Raw genomic sequence first — 21652 nt, 5'->3', positions numbered from 1 at the left:
GTAATTGGACAAATAAACCAAACCCAAACAAAATATTTTTATTTTCAATATTTTGTTGCAAATCCTTTGGAGGCAATCACTGCCTTAAGTCTGGAACCCATGGACATCACCAAACGCTGGGTTTCCTCCTTCTTAATGCTTTGCCAGGCCTTTACAGCCGCAGCCTTCAGGTCTTGCTTGTTTGTGGGTCTTTCCGTCTTAAGTCTGGATTTGAGCAAGTGAAATGCATGCTCAATTGGGTTAAGATCTGGTGATTGACTTGGCCATTGCAGAATGTTCCACTTTTTTGCACTCATGAACTCCTGGGTAGCTTTGGCTGTATGCTTGGGGTCATTGTCCATCTGTACTATGAAGCGCCGCCCGATCAACTTTGCGGCATTTGGCTGAATCTGGGCTGAAAGTATATCCCGGTACACTTCAGAATTCATCCGGCTACTCTTGTCTGCTGTTATATCATCAATAAACACAAGTGACCCAGTGCCATTGAAAGCCATGCATGCCCATGCCATCACGTTGCCTCCACCATGTTTTACAGAGGATGTGGTGTGCCTTGGATCATGTGCCGTTCCCTTTCTTCTCCAAACTTTTTTCTTCCCATCATTCTGGTACAGGTTGATCTTGGTCTCATCTGTCCATAGAATACTTTTCCAGAACTGAGCTGGCTTCATGAGGTGTTTTTCAGCAAATTTAACTCTGGCCTGTCTATTTTTGGAATTGATGAATGGTTTGCATCTAGATGTGAACCCTTTGTATTTACTTTCATGGAGTCTTCTCTTTACTGTTGACTTAGAGACAGATACACCTACTTCACTGAGAGTGTTCTGGACTTCAGTTGATGTTGTGAACGGGTTCTTCTTCACCAAAGAACGTATGCGGCGATCATCCACCACTGTTGTCATCCGTGGACGCCCAGGCCTTTTTGAGTTCCCAAGCTCACCAGTCAATTCCTTTTTTCTCAGAATGTACCCGACTGTTGATTTTGCTACTCCAAGCATGTCTGCTATCTCTCTGATGGATTTTTTCTTTTTTTTCAGCCTCAGGATGTTCTGCTTCACCTCAATTGAGAGTTCCTTAGACCGCATGTTGTCTGGTCACAGCAACAGCTTCCAAATGCAAAACCACACACCTGTAATCAACCCCAGACCTTTTAACTACTTCATTGATTACAGGTTAACGAGGGAGACACCTTCAGAGTTAATTGCAGCCCTTAGAGTCCCTTGTCCAATTACTTTTGGTCCCTTGAAAAAGAGGAGGCTATGCATTACAGAGCTATGATTCCTAAACCCTTTCTCCGATTTGGATGTGAAAACTCTCATATTGCAGCTGGGAGTGTGCACTTTCAGCCCATATTATATATATAATTGTATTTCTGAACATGTTTTTGTAAACAGCTAAAATAACAAAACTTGTGTCACTGTCCAAATATTTCTGGACCTAACTGTATATCCTCCCTATATCTCCTCCTATTATTCCATATATCCCCCCTATTACTCCATATATCCTCCCTATATCTCCTCCTATTACTCCATATATCCCCCCTATATCTCCTCCTATTACTCCATATATCCTCCCTATATCTCCTCCTATTACTCCATATATCCTCCCTATATGTCCTCCTATTACTCCATATATCCTCCCTATATCTCCCCCTATTACTCCATATATCCTCCCTATATCTCCTCCTATTACTCCATATATCCTCCCTATATCTCCTCCTATTACTCCATATATCCTCCCTATATCTCCTCCTATTACTCCATATATCCTCCCTATATATCCTCCTATTACTCCATATATCCTCCCTATATCTCCTCCTATTACTCCATATATCCTCCCTATATCTGCTCCTATTACTCCATATATCCTCCCTATATGTCCTCCTATTACTCCATATATCCTCCCTATATCTCCTCCTATTACTCCATATATCCTCCCTATATCTCCTCCTATAACTCCATATATCCTCCCTATATGTCCTCCTATTACTCCATATATCCTTCCTATATCTCCTCCTATTACTCCATATATCCTCCCTATATCTCCTCCTATTACTCCATATATCCTCCCTATATCTCCTCCTATAACTCCATATATCCTCCCTATATCTCCTCCTATTACTCCATATATCCTCCCTATATGTCCTCCTATTACTCCATATATCCTCCCTATATGTCCTCCTATTACTCCATATATCCTCCCTATATCTCGTCCTATTACTCCATATATCCTCCCTATATCTCCTCCTATTACTCCATATATCCTCCCTATATATCCTCCTATTACTCCATATATCCTCCCTATATCTCCTCCTATTACTCCATATATCCTCCCTATATCTGCTCCTATTACTCCATATATCCTCCCTATATGTCCTCCTATTACTCCATATATCCTCCCTATAACTCCATATATCCTCCCTATATCCCCTCCTATTACTCCATATATCCTCCCTATATCTCCTCCTATTACTCCATATATCCTCCCTATATGTCCTCCTATTACTCCATATATCCTCCCTATATCTCCTCCTATTACTCCATATATCCTCCCTATATCTCCTCCTATTACTCCATATATCCTCCCTATATCCCCTCCTATTACTCCATATATCCTCCCTATATCTCCTCCTATTACTCCATATATCGTCCCTATATCTCCTCCTATTACTCCATATATCCTCCCTATATATCCTCCTATTACTCCATATATCCTCCCTATATCTCCTCCTATTACTCCATATATCCCCCCTATATCTCCTCCTATTACTCCATATATCCTCCCTATATATCCTCCTATTACTCCATATATCCTCCCTATATATCCTCCTATTACTCCATATATCCTCCCCTATATCTCCTATTACTCCATATATCCTCCCTATATCTCCTCCTATTACTCCATATATCCTCCCCTATATCTCCTCCTATTACTCCATATATCCTCCCTATATATCCTCCTATTACTCCATATATCGTCCCTATATCTCCTCCTATTACTCCATATATCCCCCCTATATCTCCTCCTATTACTCCATATATCCTCCCTATATATCCTCCTATTACTCCATATATCGTCCCTATATCTCCTCCTATTACTCCATATATCCTCCCCTATATCTCCTCCTATTACTCCATATATCCTCCCTATATATCCTCCTATTACTCCATATATCCTCCCCTATATCTCCTATTACTCCATATATCCTCCCTATATCTCCTCCTATTACTCCATATATCCTCCCCTATATCTCCTCCTATTACTCCATATATCCTCCCTATATCTCCTCCTATTACTCCATATATCCTCCCTATATCTCCTCCTATTACTCCATATATCCTCCCCTATATCTCCTCCTATTACTCCATATATCCTCCCTATATCTCCTCCTATTACTCCATATATCCTCCCTATATCTCCTCCTATTACTCCATATATCCTCCCTATATCTCCTCCTATTACTCCATATATCCTCCCTATATCTCCTCCTATTACTCCATATATCGTCCCTATATCTCCTCCTATTACTCCATATATCCTCCCTATATCTCCTCCTATTACTCCATATATCGTCCCTATATCTCCTCCTATTACTCCATATATCCTCCCTATATCTCCTCCTATTACTCCATATATCCTCCCTATATCTCCCCCTATTACTCCATATATCCTCTTATATCTCCTCTTATTACTCTATATATCCTCCCTTACATCTCCAGTAATCACTCCATATATCCTCTCTCTATATCTCCTCCTCTTACTCCATATATATAGTGGGTTAAGTAAGTATTGAGCGGTCACCAATTTTTCAATAAATATATTTTTAAAGGTGCTTTTGACATTAATTTCTCACCAGATGTTGGTTACAACCCATCCAATCCACACAGAAAAGGAAATCAAACCATAGATGTCTATAAAATAAGTTATGTGTACAAATGAGAAATTATACTAAATTGCATTAATACATTGTACAAAAGCCTTTGTGGTGATGACAGCTTTAAGACGCCTTCTGTAGGGAAACGCTAGTTGCCTGCATTGCTCAGTTGTGATTTTGGCCCATTTATCCACACACTGTTCATATCCTGAAGATCCTATTGACACTTCCCATTAACTCTTTTTACTTTCTTCCATAAATTTTCTATTGGATTTAGCTCCGGTGAGCGGCTCGGCCTATATAGCAGCTTTATTTTCTTTCTCTAAATCCAGTTGAAAGTTTTCTTGGCTGTGTTTGGGGTCATTGTATTGCTGAAATGTCAACCCTCATCATCTGGTAGATGGCAGCAGATTTTTATCAAGAATGTCTCGGTACATTTGTCCATCCATCCATCCTTCCTTCAGTCATATGAAATTTGTCAATGCCGTATGCTGAGAAACTGCCCCTCACCATGATGTCCCCACCTCCACAATTCACTGCTGATGTTTCGGGGGTGATTTGCCTTTTGGCCTTCCAACCTTATGTGTATTATGGCATCCAAAGAGTTCAATTTTGGTCTCCTCTGACCAGACTATATTCTCCCAGTATTTCACAGGCTTTTCTAAATGTTGTTGAGCAAACTTTACATGCACTTGAACCCTGCTTTTTGTTCAGCAATGGAGTCTTGCGTAGTGAGCGTGCATACAGGAGCGTGCATACAGGAGCGTGCATACAGGAGCGTGCATACAGGAGCGTGCATACAGGGCATGGAGAGCGAATGCATTACTTACTGTTTTTTTTTTAAGCAATTGTATCTGCTGATTCCAGGTCTTTCTGTAGGTCTCCACAGGTGCTCCTTGACTCTTGGAGAACCCTTATGATAATTAGTTTTACTCCTCTATATGAAATCTTGTGGGGGGCATGCGGTAGTGGCCGGTTTATGGTGAAATGATGTTCTTTCCACTTCCAGATTATGGCCCCAACAGTGCTCACCTGACCCTTCAGTAGTTTAGAAATTCTTCGGTAACCAATGCAATCAGTATGTTTTTCTATAAGGTTGCAAAGGTTTGTGACAGCTCACTGGTTTTACCCATCATGAGATGTTTCTTGTGCGGCACCTTGGTAATGAGACCTTTTTATAAGCCATCAGTTGGACCAGTTGATATTACTATTCACTAAGTGGCAATATTGCTTTCAAATTACTGATAGATTTCAGCTGGTGTCATGACTGTCCATGAATCTTTGCACCTCTTTCATGTGTTCAATACTTTTTCCCTGTCATGTCCCATTATTACACATAACTTAATATATGGACAGTAAGCTGGTCTTGACTTGAGACAGCTCACTGGTTTTACCCATCATGAGATGTTTCTTGTGTGGCACCTGGGTAATGTATGGACAGTGAGTGGTCTTGAGACAGCCCACTGGCTTTACCCATCATGAGATGTTTCTTGTGTGGCCCCTGGGTAATGTATGGACAGTGAGTGGTCTTGATATGGTAGGAAAAGGATGGCACCTCCTGTCAGTGTGTCAACAAGATATTGGGGTGCACTTTAGGTTCTAAAGCCATAAAGTGAAAAGTAGACAAGGCACTCCCAAAATGCTTTGCATGAAGATTTATTTATGTGCTTTATAACGTTTTCGGTCCTATTTGGACCTTCATCAGTAGCACTATACAGAAGAAAAAAAATAAACATAATATTTTTACAATAAGAAAAATAAAAAATGATATCCAAAGAGAAAACATACAGACAATATTTACAAAATTTCATATATGCATCTGGTATACATGATTCACAATATTAAAATTCATATTGGAAAGATATGAAAAAAAATTAATAAGGGAAAAGAAAAAAGGGGAAGAAAAAAATGGGAAAAAAGGGGAAGAAAAAAATGTTCCTTTCTGCATTTTTTTCTTCCCCTTTTTTCTTTTCCCTTATTAATTTTTTTTCATATCTTTCCAATATGAATTTTAATATTGTGAATCATGTATACCAGATGCATATATGAAATTTTGTAAATATTGTCTGTATGTTTTCTCTTTGTTTGGATATCATTTTTTATTTTTCTTATTGTAAAAATATTGTGTTTATTTTTTTTCTTCTGTATAGTGCTACTGATGAAGGTCCAAATAGGACCGAAAACGTTATAAAGCACATAAATAAATCTTCATGCAAAGCATTTTGGGAGTGCCTTGTCTACTTTTCAGTGAGTGGTCTTGAGACAGCTCACTGGTTTTACCCATCATGAGATGTTTCTTGTGTGGCACCTGGGTAATGTATGGACAGTGAGTGGTCTTGAGCCAGCTCACTGGTTTTATCCATCATGGGATGTTTCTAGTGTGGTTCATTATTACACATAACTTAATGTATGGATATCTATGGTTGATTTCTTTGCCTCTGTGGATTGGATAGGTTGCTAACAACATTTGGTGAGAAATACATGTCAATCGCACTTTTAGAAATATATTTACTTAGAAAATTGGTGACATGTTCAATACTTATTTCACATGCTGTATCTATATACCTGTGTATATGACATTTCCGTGTAGTGCTGACTCCACTTTCTCCTTTGCCATATAGTCGTTTGTGAAGGATTACATGATCTCCATCACACGTCTCTTGCTGGGTCTGGATTCGATGCCCGGCTCTGGATTCCTGTGCGCTGTAAGTTCTCCTACCCTCTGCTCTTCTGTCTTAAAGGGGTTGCACATAGAATATTGGGGCACTGCTGGACCAGCACAGAAACACAACTAAACCATTAGGGTGCCAGCTATACATTGCCTGCCCATAGACAGCCAAATCTTTGTGAAATTTTGGCTTCTTATAGTCTGGGGTCTCAGACAACATCTCGGGGGTCCCTGGGCACCCCTGTATATGTTTAAAGCTAAATGCTAATATCATTACCGAGCCTAGGGCTCTGGCAGAATATTTTTGTGATGGAGGACGACCCAAGGATTTAACTGTTAGGGCCCCCGTGTGTTTTCTGCCCAGGGCCCCGTTGATGTTACATAGAAGATAAACTATAAAGGGAGAAGCAGCCGCCTGATGTTCTGGGGCCGAGTCCTCGTGTCTTTCATTATTTTTTATTTTCCACCATCATCAATGCCCTGGGCAAATCATGTTCTGCCGATTCCCCGAGCAATCCCGTCCAGAATCCCAGTATTCAGGCGAGACTCTGATATGGAAATGAGCTTTATAATCAAGAGTCAAAGGGTAATGATAATCTGTCTGATGCATAAATGAGGAAAAAAAAAAGAAAAATCCATGCAACAACATATGTGCACATACTGTGTGTGTATGTATATATATATATATATATATATATATATATATATATAGCCCCATATATACCCTATGAATCAGTGATTGCTGTAGGCTACCACCCCCCTCCCCCGCCATCCTATAATTTATTATATATAATATGCTTTGGCAATAACATATTTTGATTCTGTGTCACTCTGCCCCCTGGTGGGGAAGCAGAGAATTGACAAAAAAAGATTGTTTTCCTCCACAGCTGCGAGTTACAGAAGAAGACCTTTGGATTCGTTGTTATGGTCGCTTGTATCAGAAGTTGTGTTCCACCACCGGAGACATACCGATTGGGATTTTCCGTACCGAGACGCATGTGCTGCCGACTTCAGAGGTACACAGCAGTTCGTGACACTCGGCATTTTCTTGATTTTGTTTGCAGATGTTGGTAAAAAAAATGGGGAACTACAAAGATAACAACAGATCAGAGCTCATCAGAATGATGCCTTCAAGTATGAGATAAGCTGTAGGACTAGTCACAGGGCGGCACTGGGTAGGGTGACGGGGCGGCACTGGGTAGGGTGACGGGGCGGCACTGGGCAGGGTGACGGGGCGGCACTGGGCAGGGTGACGGGGCGGCACTGGGCAGGGTGACAGGGCAGCACTGGGCAGTGTGACTGGGCGGAACTGGGCAGGGTGACGGAGCGGAACTGGGCAGGGTGACGGGGCCACACTGGGCAGGGTGACGGGGCCACACTGGGCAGGGTGACGGGGCCACACTGGGCAGGGTGACGGGGCCACACTGGGCAGGGTGACGGGGCCACACTGGGCAGGGTGACGGGGCCACACTGGGCAGGGTGACGGGGCCACACTGGGCAGGGTGACGGGGCCACACTGGGCAGGGTGACGGGGCCACACTGGGCAGGGTGACGGGGCCACACTGGGCAGGGTGACGGGGCCACACTGGGCAGGGTGACGGGGCCACACTGGGCAGGGTGACGGGGCCACACTGGGCAGGGTGACGGGGCCACACTGGGCAGGGTGACGGGGCCACACTGGGCAGGGTGACAGGGAGGGAGTGGGCAGGGTGACGGAGCGGCACTGGGCAAAATGAGGGGGCGACACTGGGCAGGGTGACGGGGCGGAACTGGGCAGGGTGACGGGGCGGAACTGGGTAGGGTGACGGGGCGGAACTGGGCAGGGTGACGGGGCGGAACTGGGCAGGGTGACGGGGCGGAACTGGGCAGGGTGACGGGGCGGAACTGGGCAGGGTGACGGGGCGGAACTGGGCAGGGTGACGGGGCGGAACTGGGCAGGGTGACGGGGCAGCACTGGGCAGGGTGACGGGGCAGCACTGGGCAGGGTGACGGGGCGGAACTGGGCAGGGTGATGGGGTGGCACTGGGCAAGGTGAGGGGGCGGCACTGGTCAGGGTGATGGGGTCAGCAATTAAGAACAGCGTTTCAGAGGTGTGTTTGCCGATCGTTGTTGTTAGAGGCATCTTCCTTCTATGTCCGCTCCAAAATCCCTGACACACTCCATGACGTCATGGGGCATTAAGGGGTTCAACCCCTCCCAAAACTGTTCCTTACTCACCCTTCCCTGGTCCAACGCTAAGTCTCCACTGCTGCTCCTGGTGTGTGTCATTGTCTACAGTGCTCAGCGCCGCTGAAGCCAATAAGGGAGAATAGCGGCTCTGCCCAAGTCGGGTGCACAAGCCGCTGAGCTCACAGGTTGGCTGCAGCGCTGTCAAAGTGATGTCAGTGCTGCAGACAATACCAGACACCAGGAGCATCAGCGAAGACTCAGCACTAGAGTGTCAGTAAGGCACAATTTTAGAAAAAAAAGCATCAGATGCGGTCACCCTCTGAATAGTGCCACTCAGGGTCCAGATGTTTAGTGCCACACAGTGCTGACGACATAAATAACCCTATTCAGTTGTATTCATAAATTGTGTCAAAGTGATCAGATAATGCCACATAGTGATCAGATAAATAATGCTACATGGTGTACTCATAAGTAACACCACACAATGCTCAGATACATTTTGTGGCACAGTTTTTCTGAGCTCTGTATGATAATTATTTGAGCAATGTATGGAATTAGGCATCTGATCACTGTTTGGCACTTACCTGAACTCCATGTGACACTATCTGTCCACTGTGTGACACTACTCATCTGTACTCTGTGTGGCACAATTTATCTGATCTCTGCATGACTCTGAGTGCAGATGAATACCGACATACCGCACTCAGATGCATATCTACGTACAATGCTCAGATAAATAATGCCAAACAGTACTCAAATAAATGGTATCACACAAAGTACAAATGAGCCGTACCATACAGTGCTCAGACGCATAGTCCCATACAATGTTCTGCTACATAACGTCATATAGCCTGAAGATAAATGATGAGTAGTACACATAGTGCTCTGATATATGGTCCTATACAGTGCTTACATAATGTAGGTGCCCAGATAAATAATGCTGCACAGTATACAGATGAGTAATGCCATAAAGTCTTCAGTTAGTGTTACACAGAGCTCAGATACATTGTGCCACACTGTGTGTAAACAAATAGTGCCGGATACATGGTCCTTTGCAATGTTCAGACATATAGTATTATACACTGCCAAGATATATACTACAAGTGCTCAGATACAAAATGGTGCACAGTCCTCACATAAATAGTGCCACACAGAGTCCAGATAAGTAGAAGCACGCAGTGCTCAGATACATAGTCCAATAAGTGCTCAGATAAATAATATTACACAGTTGTGTAGAAATAAATAGTGCCACTCAGTCTTCAGATAAATAGTGCCACACAGAGTCCAGATAAGTAGAAGCACGCAGTGCTCAAATACATAGTCTAATAAGTGCTCAGATAAATAATGCCCCACAATGTACAGATGAGTAGTGCTACTCAATACATACATAAACTATCATATAGAGCTCAAATAAATAATGCCCCACAGAGAACAGATTCATAGTGCCATGCAGTGCTGACATGCATAGTTCCATACACTGCTCAAATATATAGTGCCTTACATTGCTCCAATAAAACAATGGCACCATTCTATAGATAAGTAATGCACATATAGCCCAGGTTTAGTGCTGTATACTGCTGTACACTGCCCTGTGTGATACATAACAGGTACATATAGTAGAGATAGAGAGCACAGCAGCCAGATAAATGGCGCATGCACTGTCAGTATACTGCCCCTATGTGCTAATGTAGTTCTCCTACCGCCATAGGGTGACATAAACCAGAGAAAGAATCACATACTGAACATATGGTGCCATATTTTGTCCTCTTCCCTTTACATGAACCGGGAGGTTCATCGGCCGGACTGCTTCGGGGTAATGGTTTTGCCTCCTGCTGGACGGATGTGGCTGAAGCCCACCATGAGGGCATGTGTTGGCTCATCAGTGCACCTAGTCCGGCTATGTGATGACCATTTTTGATTGTTACTCTGCCCCTCTTGCTTGTCCTTCTAGTCTCAGGTCTCTATCAGCGTGGAAGACTATGAAGATACAAGAGAAAGCCGCTGGGGAGACACCATTCAAAGCCGCGGGCCACATCGTAACTCTACATCCAGCGACCAGTCCGAGCATCCATTACTGCGCAGGAAGAGCATGCAGTGGGCGCGGAGACTGTCTCGTAAAGGAGCAAGGCAACCTGGGAAGTCGGCATCAGAGAGGATCAGCCAACAGAGGATGAGTCTGTACAGACGGTCCGAGCGGCAGGAACTCAATGCCCTGGTGAAGACCAGAATGAAACATCTGGGTCTCTCCACTGCGGAGTACAGTATGTGACCCGGATTGTCTACTTGTCATGAAAATAGGGGGCCATATGCTCCTAACATGGTGGGGTCTACAATGGGGCGAGGAGCTATGTGATATGTACTCTGCTCCTCCCATCACAGGGTGATATATTCAGGAGAGAAGAGCTATGTGATATGTAGTCTGCTTCTCCCATCACAGGACAATACAGTCAGGAGGGAGGAGCTATGTGATATGTACTCTGCTCCTCCCATCACAGGGTGACAGTCAGGAGGGAGGAGCTATGTAATGTGTAGTCTGCTCCTCCCATCACAAGGTGATATATTCAGGAGAGAAGAGCTATGTGATATGTAGTCTGCTTCTCCCATCACAGGACAATACAGTCAGGAGGGAGGAGCTATGTGATATGTACTCTGCTCCTCCCATCACAAGGTGACAGTCAGGAGGGAGGAGCTATGTGACATGCAGACTCTTCACACCACAAGGTGATAATCAAGAGGGAGGAGCTATGGGATATGTAGTCTGCTCCTCCCATCACAGGTGAATACAGTCAGGAGGGAGGAGCTATGTAACATTGAGACTACTCCTTCGATCAGGGTGATACAGTCAGGAGGGAGGAGCAATGTGAGATGGCTACTAATCCTCTTAACACAGAGTGGTAGTTAAGAGGGAGCAGCTTTTTGACATGAAGTCTGCTGCTCCCATCACAAGGTGACACAAAAGATAGAGAGGAATTATGTAACACAGTTTGCCTTTCCCACGAGAGGGTGACAATCGGGAGGAGCAATTTTACAGTATGCCCCTCCCACCATTCAGTGACAATGGGGAGGAGCTATGTGACCATTGCCCCTCCCATCAGTATGTAATCTTTGCATCTGTTCCCTTTCTCTACAGTGGACATTATGGACACAGATAACTCGTTGTCATACATCCTTATAAATCCTCCTCCAGACACCAAGCTGGAGCTCAATGATGTGGTGTAAGTAGATCTCATATCTCAGTTTCTCTGGGGCGATATCTTTGGGGTGTGTTACCCTCATTACTTCCCCTGGCACAGGGGCTGATCCTCATACTGCCCCCCATCTCATTCGCTCATGCCTTCTTTGTCAACATTTGCAGGGGTCCCAGAGACTGGACCTCCAATGTAAAAAATATAAATATCCTATCCCGAAAACTGACACAAACTATAAACAGCTCTGAAACCCAAAATTTCTCCTGACTTCACCATTCAACGTTTTGAAAGTGCAATTATCTTCTAGTTTGTCTTGTGAGGAGCCGGGGGTCTGAGACGTCCTCTGTCTCCTGTTACTCCGGATGGTCTTGCATTGTCCACATTAGTCATTTGCAGATATTTCTTCTCCCCGCTCTCATTACACGATGTGCTGCTTAGGGATCATCCTGCTTTTCACAATTTCCCATTGATCCTCTGCATATTATCCTCTTGCATTTTTGTAAGACATATTCCTTCTTATCTCGGCAATGACGTTGTCTTCGCCTCCCTGCGGTTTCTTACATCTCATTGTATCGCTAGTAGAGCTGTCCATCTCGCTAATGCTCAGGTGTCAGGCTGACTCTGCTTCATGTCTCACCGTTCTGTGTCTTCATTGTGTAATTGTCGCTGTCTTATTCCTGTTTTCTCTATTCTGTCTTCTCCTCCCTGGTCTGACAGTTAAGGTCTTTTACCTGGAACATTGCAGATCAGAGAAGACACTGAATGTAATTAAAAATCAATTCTTCTCACAACTGAGATGAAAATAACCAGTGATTAATTTCCACTGAGGCACATGAAAGAAAACTATAATGCTGTCTGTAACGTACAAGAATATAATTCCTATAATACTGCACCTATGTACAAGAATATAACTACTATAATACTGCCCCCTATGTACAAGAATATAACTACTATAATACTGCCCCCTATGTACAAGAATATAACTGCTATAATACTGCCCCTATGTACAAAAATATAACTGCTATAATCCTGCCCCCTATGTACAAGAATATAACTGCTATAATACTGTCCCTATGTACAAGAATATAACTACTATAATCCTGCCCCCTATGTACAAGAATATAACTGCTATAATACTGCCCCTATGTACAAGAATATAACTACTATAATACTGCCCCCTATGTACAAGAATATAACTACTATAATACTGCCCCCTATGTACAAGAATATAACTACTATTGTCAAGGGAGGAATTTGGGTTGAAGACTGCTAATGGAGTCCTCGTTTGGGATATCCATAGACGGTGCCATATTAGCTATATACCAGTGCCGATATATTCATGTATCAGACAATGAACACACAGACATGCTCTCCTTCAGCTAGCATCACCAACTGAGCTCGTGTATTCTATTGTTCAAGCATTAAACACATCACTTCAGCCTGAAAGATATTTACAAAAACTTCTCCATTTGCTCACACATACTGATAAAGAATAATTAGGGGGGAGTGCGTATGGGCAGCATTGGGAGAATGCATGAGATCATACATCATCCCAAATAGTACACTTTGAAGACAGTAAGCGACGATGAGATTCTGTAGAAATGATTCATGGGAGTATGGGATCACCCGCCTCATCCTACAAATACTACATTCCTTCTCCTGTGAATTTTACTGATAAGGCTCCCAATTAACTTAATGAATATCTCCTTTGTTCATTTATACTTTGGCTAACTTTTTCAATATACAGTTTAGAATTTTACTATGGGTCCATGCGATGGCTACATAGACAGACAGATAATTATGCATCTACATTTTGATTATTTATATACACAGATATTCTTATTACGTTTAAACAAACAAACTACAGCTCAGGCGACCTCCACAGTCCCCCCCTAATAAAATATCTGTGAATATTATTAACCTTAAATTTTAAAATTTTTCCCATTTAGATATATTTTATTATTTGGGATTTATTTGTGACCTATTGTCTTTGGGACGTTAATTATATCCATATCTATATATGTGAGCTTTTTATGAGATCGGTTTAATTTAACACTACAGACTTTAACTCCCCCCTTAAGTACTTATTTTATTTATTAAACATAACTCTTTGATCTATAGGGGCTATTAGAATTGGCGTTATTACTTTCATTAGGGCACATTATCTTGATTAAGAAAAATTGAATCTAGACCTTATTTAAAAATTAGCACATAATCAAAAAACAAAAGAATATTCGCTACAAATTGTCTATGGTTCTTTTTTCCGGATATGAAACAAAAAGGACGATGCTTGGTCAGTGCTAGTCCACTTAGGGCCACTTCGTGAACCTGGATAATCTGCTCTTGATAAAAAAACAACAAAACATGATGAGGCTTTATGTATACAGTTTGTGGTGCAGACTTGGAAAAACCTTCTGGGATAATGGGTAGAATAGCGGCCGCCTTCTGCTTCGGTTGTGTAGAGTCCATTGGTTTCTGAGATGTGACGTCAACTCGCGTGTCACTGCCAGTGCTCAGCAGACTAGGCCGGGGAGACATCAGCCTGATGGGATAGGCTCCTCCAAAACCTTTCCCGAAATGAAAGAATCTATAGCTAGTATTTTATATTAAGGAAAATCACTGAATATATTAATGAGTTAGTAGGAGACCAAAACATTTGTAAATGGTTAGATTACATTAACCAAACCACATTTTTGGGTCTATGAAATGGCTGAATTAAGTATTTTAGATTACTCAATTCGTACCCTCAACAGTTCCCCCCTTGACTCACTTCTGCCATTTCTAAATACTAAGGGTACCGTGTTCCCTTAGGAAAAGAGGAAGAAAGATCTGTTGGGAAATCCTGCCTGACTGAACGTTGAGACATGGGTGGAGAGGGGAATGGGATTTCTTCACCGGTTTGAGACCAAGGACCCCTAGGCGAGTCCTCACCCTTTGTAGTTGGACTTTCCCATGTCTCAAGGTTCTCTAAGTCCTCTCTTCTAACTGTTTCGGCAATGATGGTTTGGGACTGTACAGGTCTTTTTGTAAAGGATAAATATGAGCAGGACGCTCAGTGCAGCTCCGGTGGATCAACCCGTCTGCAATGCGGGGCGTGAATCCATGTTGTCCTGCCGTTGAGCTTTATCAAACTTTCTGTGTCCTTTTAGGATTAATCAGTCTTCTGACTGAAAACCATATACTACTAACTCTGATTTAGGATCTGGAATTAGAAAATACACTTGTTTATTTCTCTAATTAGTCAATCATATGAAAATTATACGTGATTTGCGCTAGACCAAAAAAAACAAACATTTTACATTGAAACTTGTTTATTACTAAAGAGAAACACAACACACACTAAAGAGATACAAAACACGCATTGATTTACAACTTATTAGTCTGTTTTTTGTTTTTTTTTACATACCACTTGCATAATGTGGATTTTCAGCAATGACGTTGTTTTCTGCACTGGAATGCCTCTGACCAGACCTGGAAAGAAATCTACACAACACGCACAGACTTGCATACAACGTGCTCATGTATACATCTATAATCAGTTTGCAGTCTCTAAGAATGGGTAGAGCAGGTGCAGGGTGTTTCTACGGACTCTTTACAGTTTTTCCTCATTGTTTTAAGAACGTGTTTCACAAGACCGGGTGAGTTTGCCTACCTGGGTACTGAACCCTGGCGTCACCAAAGCGCACACTGATATCCAACTTTCACAGATGTTAGTCCATGTTACTTGGGCCATCATTAAGAAGAGATCTCATGGCAGAGAAAGCTTACCGCCCTTCATCCACAGACCTTCCTCAGTCAGCTGGCTCCCTGCGTCTCGCACTCCACTCCTTATTAGTTTGCTTGTTCCTGTAGGGATTTAAGAACACAAGGAGTGACAGAAGTCACTGACGTGACCAGTGTCACTGAGGCATGGTCTTTATGCATGGTAAAGGACTCCTCAACTCTAGGCCCGTTCACTGCTTCTTGGTCAGCTGCACCTGTGCGGGGATCTCCATCCGATTCCATCAGCTCAGATCTAGACCTTCTTTTCGGCGTACCTAGCTTATTTGACAACAGGAAAGATCTACATCCTACATACATTTTGACTATCTTACCTACCTCTGCTCCACCCATCTAGAGAGGCACTTACGTCACTTCCTGCTGTACCGATAGGAGGGGAGGGAGTGGCCTAAATTCAAACTACCTCATGTTGTGCAAACCGTAGCATATCAAGTGCAGAATCGACCACCATCTGGTTTCATCTATAAAAACAAAAACTAAAAGAAATATGCATTAGATCATTTTTATAACAGACATGTTTCATAGTAGTCCAATAAACATGACATAACTGTTGCAAAAGAAAGGCCAGTTTTAAAGCCTATCCAATATGTCTGCTGTGCCTTTTACTGCTGGAAAAATATAATAGATATCTACTTTTCCCCCCTTTTTATGTTTTGTTTTTATATACTATTTTGGCAAAATTTACAGGTTTATAACTGTAGACAATATAATTAAACAACTGATAAATATAACCTATACTTTACTGGGGAATTTTGAAACCTTACAACACGGTTCATAGATATTCTGTATCTACAAAAAAAAGGAAAGTAATCAATATTGGCACTTTGTATGCAAAAATAATACAAAACAAAAAAAAACCCTAATTTGTATATTTTAAGAAATATACTTTTCCCTGCAAAATTAATTTAATTATTTAGGTATTAGCAGAATACTATTGATAATTTCCTGTAAAATTTTTAACTCTGAGGATGAAACAAAATCTACTTCACCAGCCGGAAAAAGCACTTGTTAGTATATAAAATACATGTAGTCCCGCAAATCTCTGCAGAAGCCATTCTTTTTTTTTTTTTCTCTCTACTTCATCAGTTTTTGTTTTTTTTTGTGATAAGCAGCCGGTTATAATGAGTACACTCTCCCACACATCTCTGCGGGCTTAGCTTATGGCCCCCACCTCTTGCTTCAGGGTGCGCGATGTTAGAATGGCTGGTGGGGAAAACAGATACAAGAGGGGCCATGGACAGAACTTTTATTACAATTACAGTAAATAACTTTCACTACAGACATTTATCCTGAAAGGCATCATTAGAACGGGTGGCTTGGGACTGGAAATCACTGCAGCAAAAGAGCAAGCAGTCCGGGGCTCCCCTTAGTATCATTAGGGAAGGTTGGGGCAGACTCGTGGGTGCAGCCCGGACTGTGGGCAGTATCCTGGGAGATCTCCTGGGACTGATTTAAAGGGATACTGTGATACTCTGGGAAAAGGCACACCAGGCTTCAGGTAGATCATTACTGGATCTACAGGGAGTTTACCCACAACATTAGGCCCTTTTGACTATAATAGTCCACATCAGATTTATTAGCACATGGCATAGAGAGCATCACAGTAGGGATTGCCTATAGGGGGCAAGTCTCCTCACACCCCTCTGGCAAATATAATTTAGTCAGGGTGAGAGTAATACCTCCTTCTCCATCATAATTTATGGCGGCCTTTAATTTATTTAACAAATGAACCAGCAACTCCCACTGGGGCAAAAATAGCAAAATATGGTCGGGAGTTATATCAGACACTTTATGAATGGAATTGGTTACAACAGTGTCAGCTATAAATTTGAAAGGGGCCCCTGCAATACTTCTTATTTAATCTGACTATTATAGTATAAATGTATGGGCGATTGGCTTTGGTTTTGGGGCCTTGGACAGGAGATTGGAATGGTGGAACACGGCATCCTCTCTGGAAATGCCCGGGCTGACCACAACGCCAACAATTCCGTTGCTGGCTCTGCTGGTTTTGTTGATTGGGAGCTACATATATGGGGTTTGGGCCCTGTTGGGGCATGGGCGGGGGCTGCACCAGTGTGTCTGTATACACCAATACTGGGGAGTTCCTTTTGGATTTGGAGGCTGGATGCTTAACCAGGCTTTTCTGGAAACTTTTAACAACCAGGATAGCGTCTTTGGCAGGAAGATTTATGATATCGGGTCGAGTGGACATCACCATGTCCTAAGGAGGTGGTTAGGAGGGTGGCTTGTGACTTATTGGTTGTAGTGAACCCGAGATCTAAAAAGACTCGTTGGAGTCTGGCATAATATTTTTCAGCAGATTCCCCTTTCTCCTGCACAATATCCTTCAGATTAGTGGCTTGTTCCACCAATTGATCTTGGGCCCATCTTTTTAAAGCAGCACAATACTGTTCTCCACTTTGGAAAGTGGTGTCAGAAGTGCCTGGGGACATTGGGAGATGGGGTTCCACTAAGGGCCAAAAACCGTCTCCTGCTTTTACTTTGGGGAGATTAACAAGGTCCTTCCGGGCAGCTGAATATAACTGGTGGACCTGTAGCATTTCCTTATAAAATCGCATAGGGTTAATTTCGGGATCTGGCAGGCAGTGGATTAATGCCACTGACTGGGTGTGGCTGAAGGGGACATATTTGGGTGAGGGCTGTTCCTCGTCAGGTTTGGGGTCTGCTGAATACTCCGAACGACTGTCTGTGTCAGTCTTGACTGACACATTAGGTGCTGTTGGCAAGGGAACCCAGTCCTCCCGTTGAGCTGTTGCTACTGCATGATAGACAGCAATGTCTCCATCTAAAGGGTACTTTACACACTGCGACATCGCTAGTGATCTCGTTAGCGATGTGAAATTCTAGATCGCAAGTGCGATCTTTAGAGATCGCACATGCGTAAAATGACCTATGTGCGATCTCTAAAGATCGCACTTGCGATCTAGAATTTCACATCGCTAACGAGATCGCTAGCGATGTCGCAGTGTGTAAAGTACCCTTAACACTAACCTGACCTCCTCCAGATACAGATTACATCCTCTGATTGTAGACATGATGCTTTCAACAATCACCCTTGCAGCCCTCTCCACAGGAAAACCAAATAAATCAGCAGATATCAAGGGCAGTGAAACACTTCTAAGGGTCAGCAAAGTAACATCCAGATCAGCGACATAAACAATTGAATGGTTTACACAGTCCTTTAGAACATTTTCAGAATCCCGGGGATGCATGGGATCAAACCGGGGGCCTACAGCATGAACAATATAGGCTGCCGGAAGAGCACCTCCTCGAGTTACACCAGTATGACCATGTTCAACACAACCATGCTGTCTGACATATTCATCCGATTCTTCCTGGATTATCTGACCACCCTGCAAAACCATTTACCGGGCCACGCCCCCAGCATGATGCAATTTTGAATTAGTCGGATTAACAAACACCCCTGTCTCCTGTGTCAACAAATCTCCCATCCCTATCCTAAACAAAATCTGAGCCCCTCCGGGCGTAGCAAGCAACTGAACATATCGTGGGTTAAACAACTCCAGACAGGTCCGGGATCGTTTGGAATAAGGTTCACCATGTGTCCTAGGGGAAGGAGGGGGATCCAAGGGGGGATATTGGTAACTGGGGAGCAAGACTCCAGACTGGCCGGTGAGGGGAGAGACGGCATTGCAGGTATGGGAGGGACCAGGGGTATGGGTGTGGAAAGAGTTAAGGAATGCTGTCTAGTGGGTGGGGCTGCAGCATCTATGAGCATCTCCGGGACGGGGGGAATAGAATGGGATCAGGTTGTGGGGCAGCAACAAAACAACCTGCCGGAGGACCCTCAGATCTGTCCTTAGACTCGGGTAACATATAGTAAAACACAACATCCCCTTGCTCATCTTCATCTTCAACCTCAATATATCCTTCTAACAGCAATGCCTGCGATATTCTGCCAAACAATTCTGCATCATTCAACAATCTCCTGTCTTTCAACTTGCCCTTTCTTGCTTTTAGTGCTGTTGCCCATAGTGACGGTTGTAACCGACCTCCTTTTGGTATTCTAATATTTTAAAAATCTCCAAGGCATGGCGTACAGCTTTCTTCCCTTCTCTCTCTGCAACTAGCTCTAACACAGTCTGTGAACCTTCAGGCCTCTCAGCTTTCTGTCTCCTCTGTCTGAACATTTTGCTATCTTGGTGTCTGGATTCCACTAATTTATGACTATGCGGCGTGCGTTAGAGTCCGGCCGGCACCTAAGGCTCCACCTCTATTCTAGCTGCTTCCTCAGCTATATAGTAATAAGGGTCCCGTGTCACGGAGGAGGGGTACAAAATGTATTCCCTCCGGACTTGATCAGCTACACCACTTTATTGTCCTAATCCCTATCTTCTTTCACTGAGGATTTGTCTCATGAAAGGAGGAGGACGTACAAAAATGTACATGCATATACAAGAATGTCCCGACCTCCGGACATGGTCAACTATATCAATTGTTAAACGTTATAACTGGTCTGTCCCAGTGGTCTGTACCAATTCTTAAGTATGGTCTGTCCCAGTGGTCTGTGCCAACTCTTCCCAGTTGGCCTGTCCCACCGGTCTGTACCAGTTCTCAAGTATGGTCTGTCCCACCGGTCTGTATCAGTCCTAATCCCTATCTTCGGTCACGAGAACCCCCCCGTGTCTTTAATTACAGACCGGGTCAGTCTAACTAGCTATATCCAGCCACCACCGTCTTTCCTGCCCTAACAACCGTCCTCTGGATACCGTGTGACACTCGATCCACACCTCAGGGCTGGGATTGTGCTCTGAGCCCCAGCGGGCACTACCCCTGAGTCACAATCAGGTATCTTTTTAACACAGATAAGGACACACAGCCTGTCACTCCCTCCTCTCCAAACCAACCACAACAGCAGTGAATACACAGTATGTAACACTTACAGAGTTTGAGTTAGAGATGATCAGTATAATTGGAGTGGAGGGAGATCTCAGTCTGCGACGTCCAAACCATCAGTATCTCCAGGTCAGCAGTGCGTCCGTGGACCCCACGCTGGTGCGCCAAACTGTCAAGGGAGGAATTTGGGTTGAAGACTGCTAATGGAGTCCTCGTTTGGGATATCCAGAGATGGTGCCGTATTAGCTGTATACCAGTGCCGATATATTCATGTATCAGACAATGAACACACAGACATGCTCTCCTTGAGCTAGCATCACCAACTAAGCTCGTGTATTCTATTGTTCAAGCATTAAACACATCACTTCAGCCTGAAAGATATTTACAAAAACTTCTCCATTTGCTCACACATACTGATAAAGAATAATTAGGGGGAGTGCGTATGGGCAGCATTGGGAGAATGCATGAGATCATACATCATCCCAAATAGTACACTTTGAAGACAGTAAGCGACAATGAGATTCTGTAGAAATGATACATGGGAGTATGGGATCACCCGCCTCATCCTACAAATACTACATTCCTTCTCCTGTGAATTTTACTGATAAGGCTCCCAAGTAACTTAATGAATATCTCCTTTGTTCATTTAAACTTTGGCTAACTTTTTCAATATACAGTTCAGAATTATACTATGGGTCCATGCGATGGCTACATAGACAGACAGATAATTATGCATCTACATTTTGATTATTTATATACACAGATATTCTTATTACGTTTAAACAAACAAACTACAGCTCAGGCGACCTCCACAGTCCCCCCCTAATAAAATATCTGTGAATATTATTAACCTTAAATTTTAAAATTTTTCCCATTTAGATATATTTTATTATTTGGGATTTATTTGTGACCTATTGCCTTTGGGACGTTAATTATATCTATATCTATATATGTGGGCTTTTTATGAGATCGGTTTAATTTAACACTACAGACTTTAACTCCCCCCTTAAGTACTTATTTTATTTATTAAACATAACTTTTGATCTATTATTATTATTATTATTATTTATTTATAGAGCACCATTAGTTCCATGGTGC

The 21652-nt window shown here is 43.0% G+C and overlaps 1 protein-coding gene across 3 annotated transcripts in view; it reads left to right on the top strand.

The window, feature by feature from the left end:
* Positions 1-21652, top strand: part of LOC142304286 (potassium channel subfamily T member 2-like) — a 266854-nt gene that overhangs the window by 212575 nt on the left and 32627 nt on the right. For all 3 annotated transcript variants that reach the window (XM_075346519.1, XM_075346517.1, XM_075346518.1), the window contains 4 exons: positions 6493-6576; positions 7427-7555; positions 10660-10969; positions 11839-11923. In XM_075346519.1, the coding sequence (XP_075202634.1) occupies positions 6493-6576; positions 7427-7555; positions 10660-10969; positions 11839-11923 (608 nt within the window). The remainder of the gene's footprint in view (positions 1-6492; positions 6577-7426; positions 7556-10659; positions 10970-11838; positions 11924-21652) is intronic.

Source organism: Anomaloglossus baeobatrachus, chromosome 4 (genome assembly GCF_048569485.1).
Source record: "Anomaloglossus baeobatrachus isolate aAnoBae1 chromosome 4, aAnoBae1.hap1, whole genome shotgun sequence".
NCBI classification, from domain to species: Eukaryota; Metazoa; Chordata; class Amphibia; order Anura; family Aromobatidae; genus Anomaloglossus; species Anomaloglossus baeobatrachus.
Note: the sequence above shows the minus strand (reverse complement) of the source record. Positions and strands in the feature narration are given on the sequence as shown.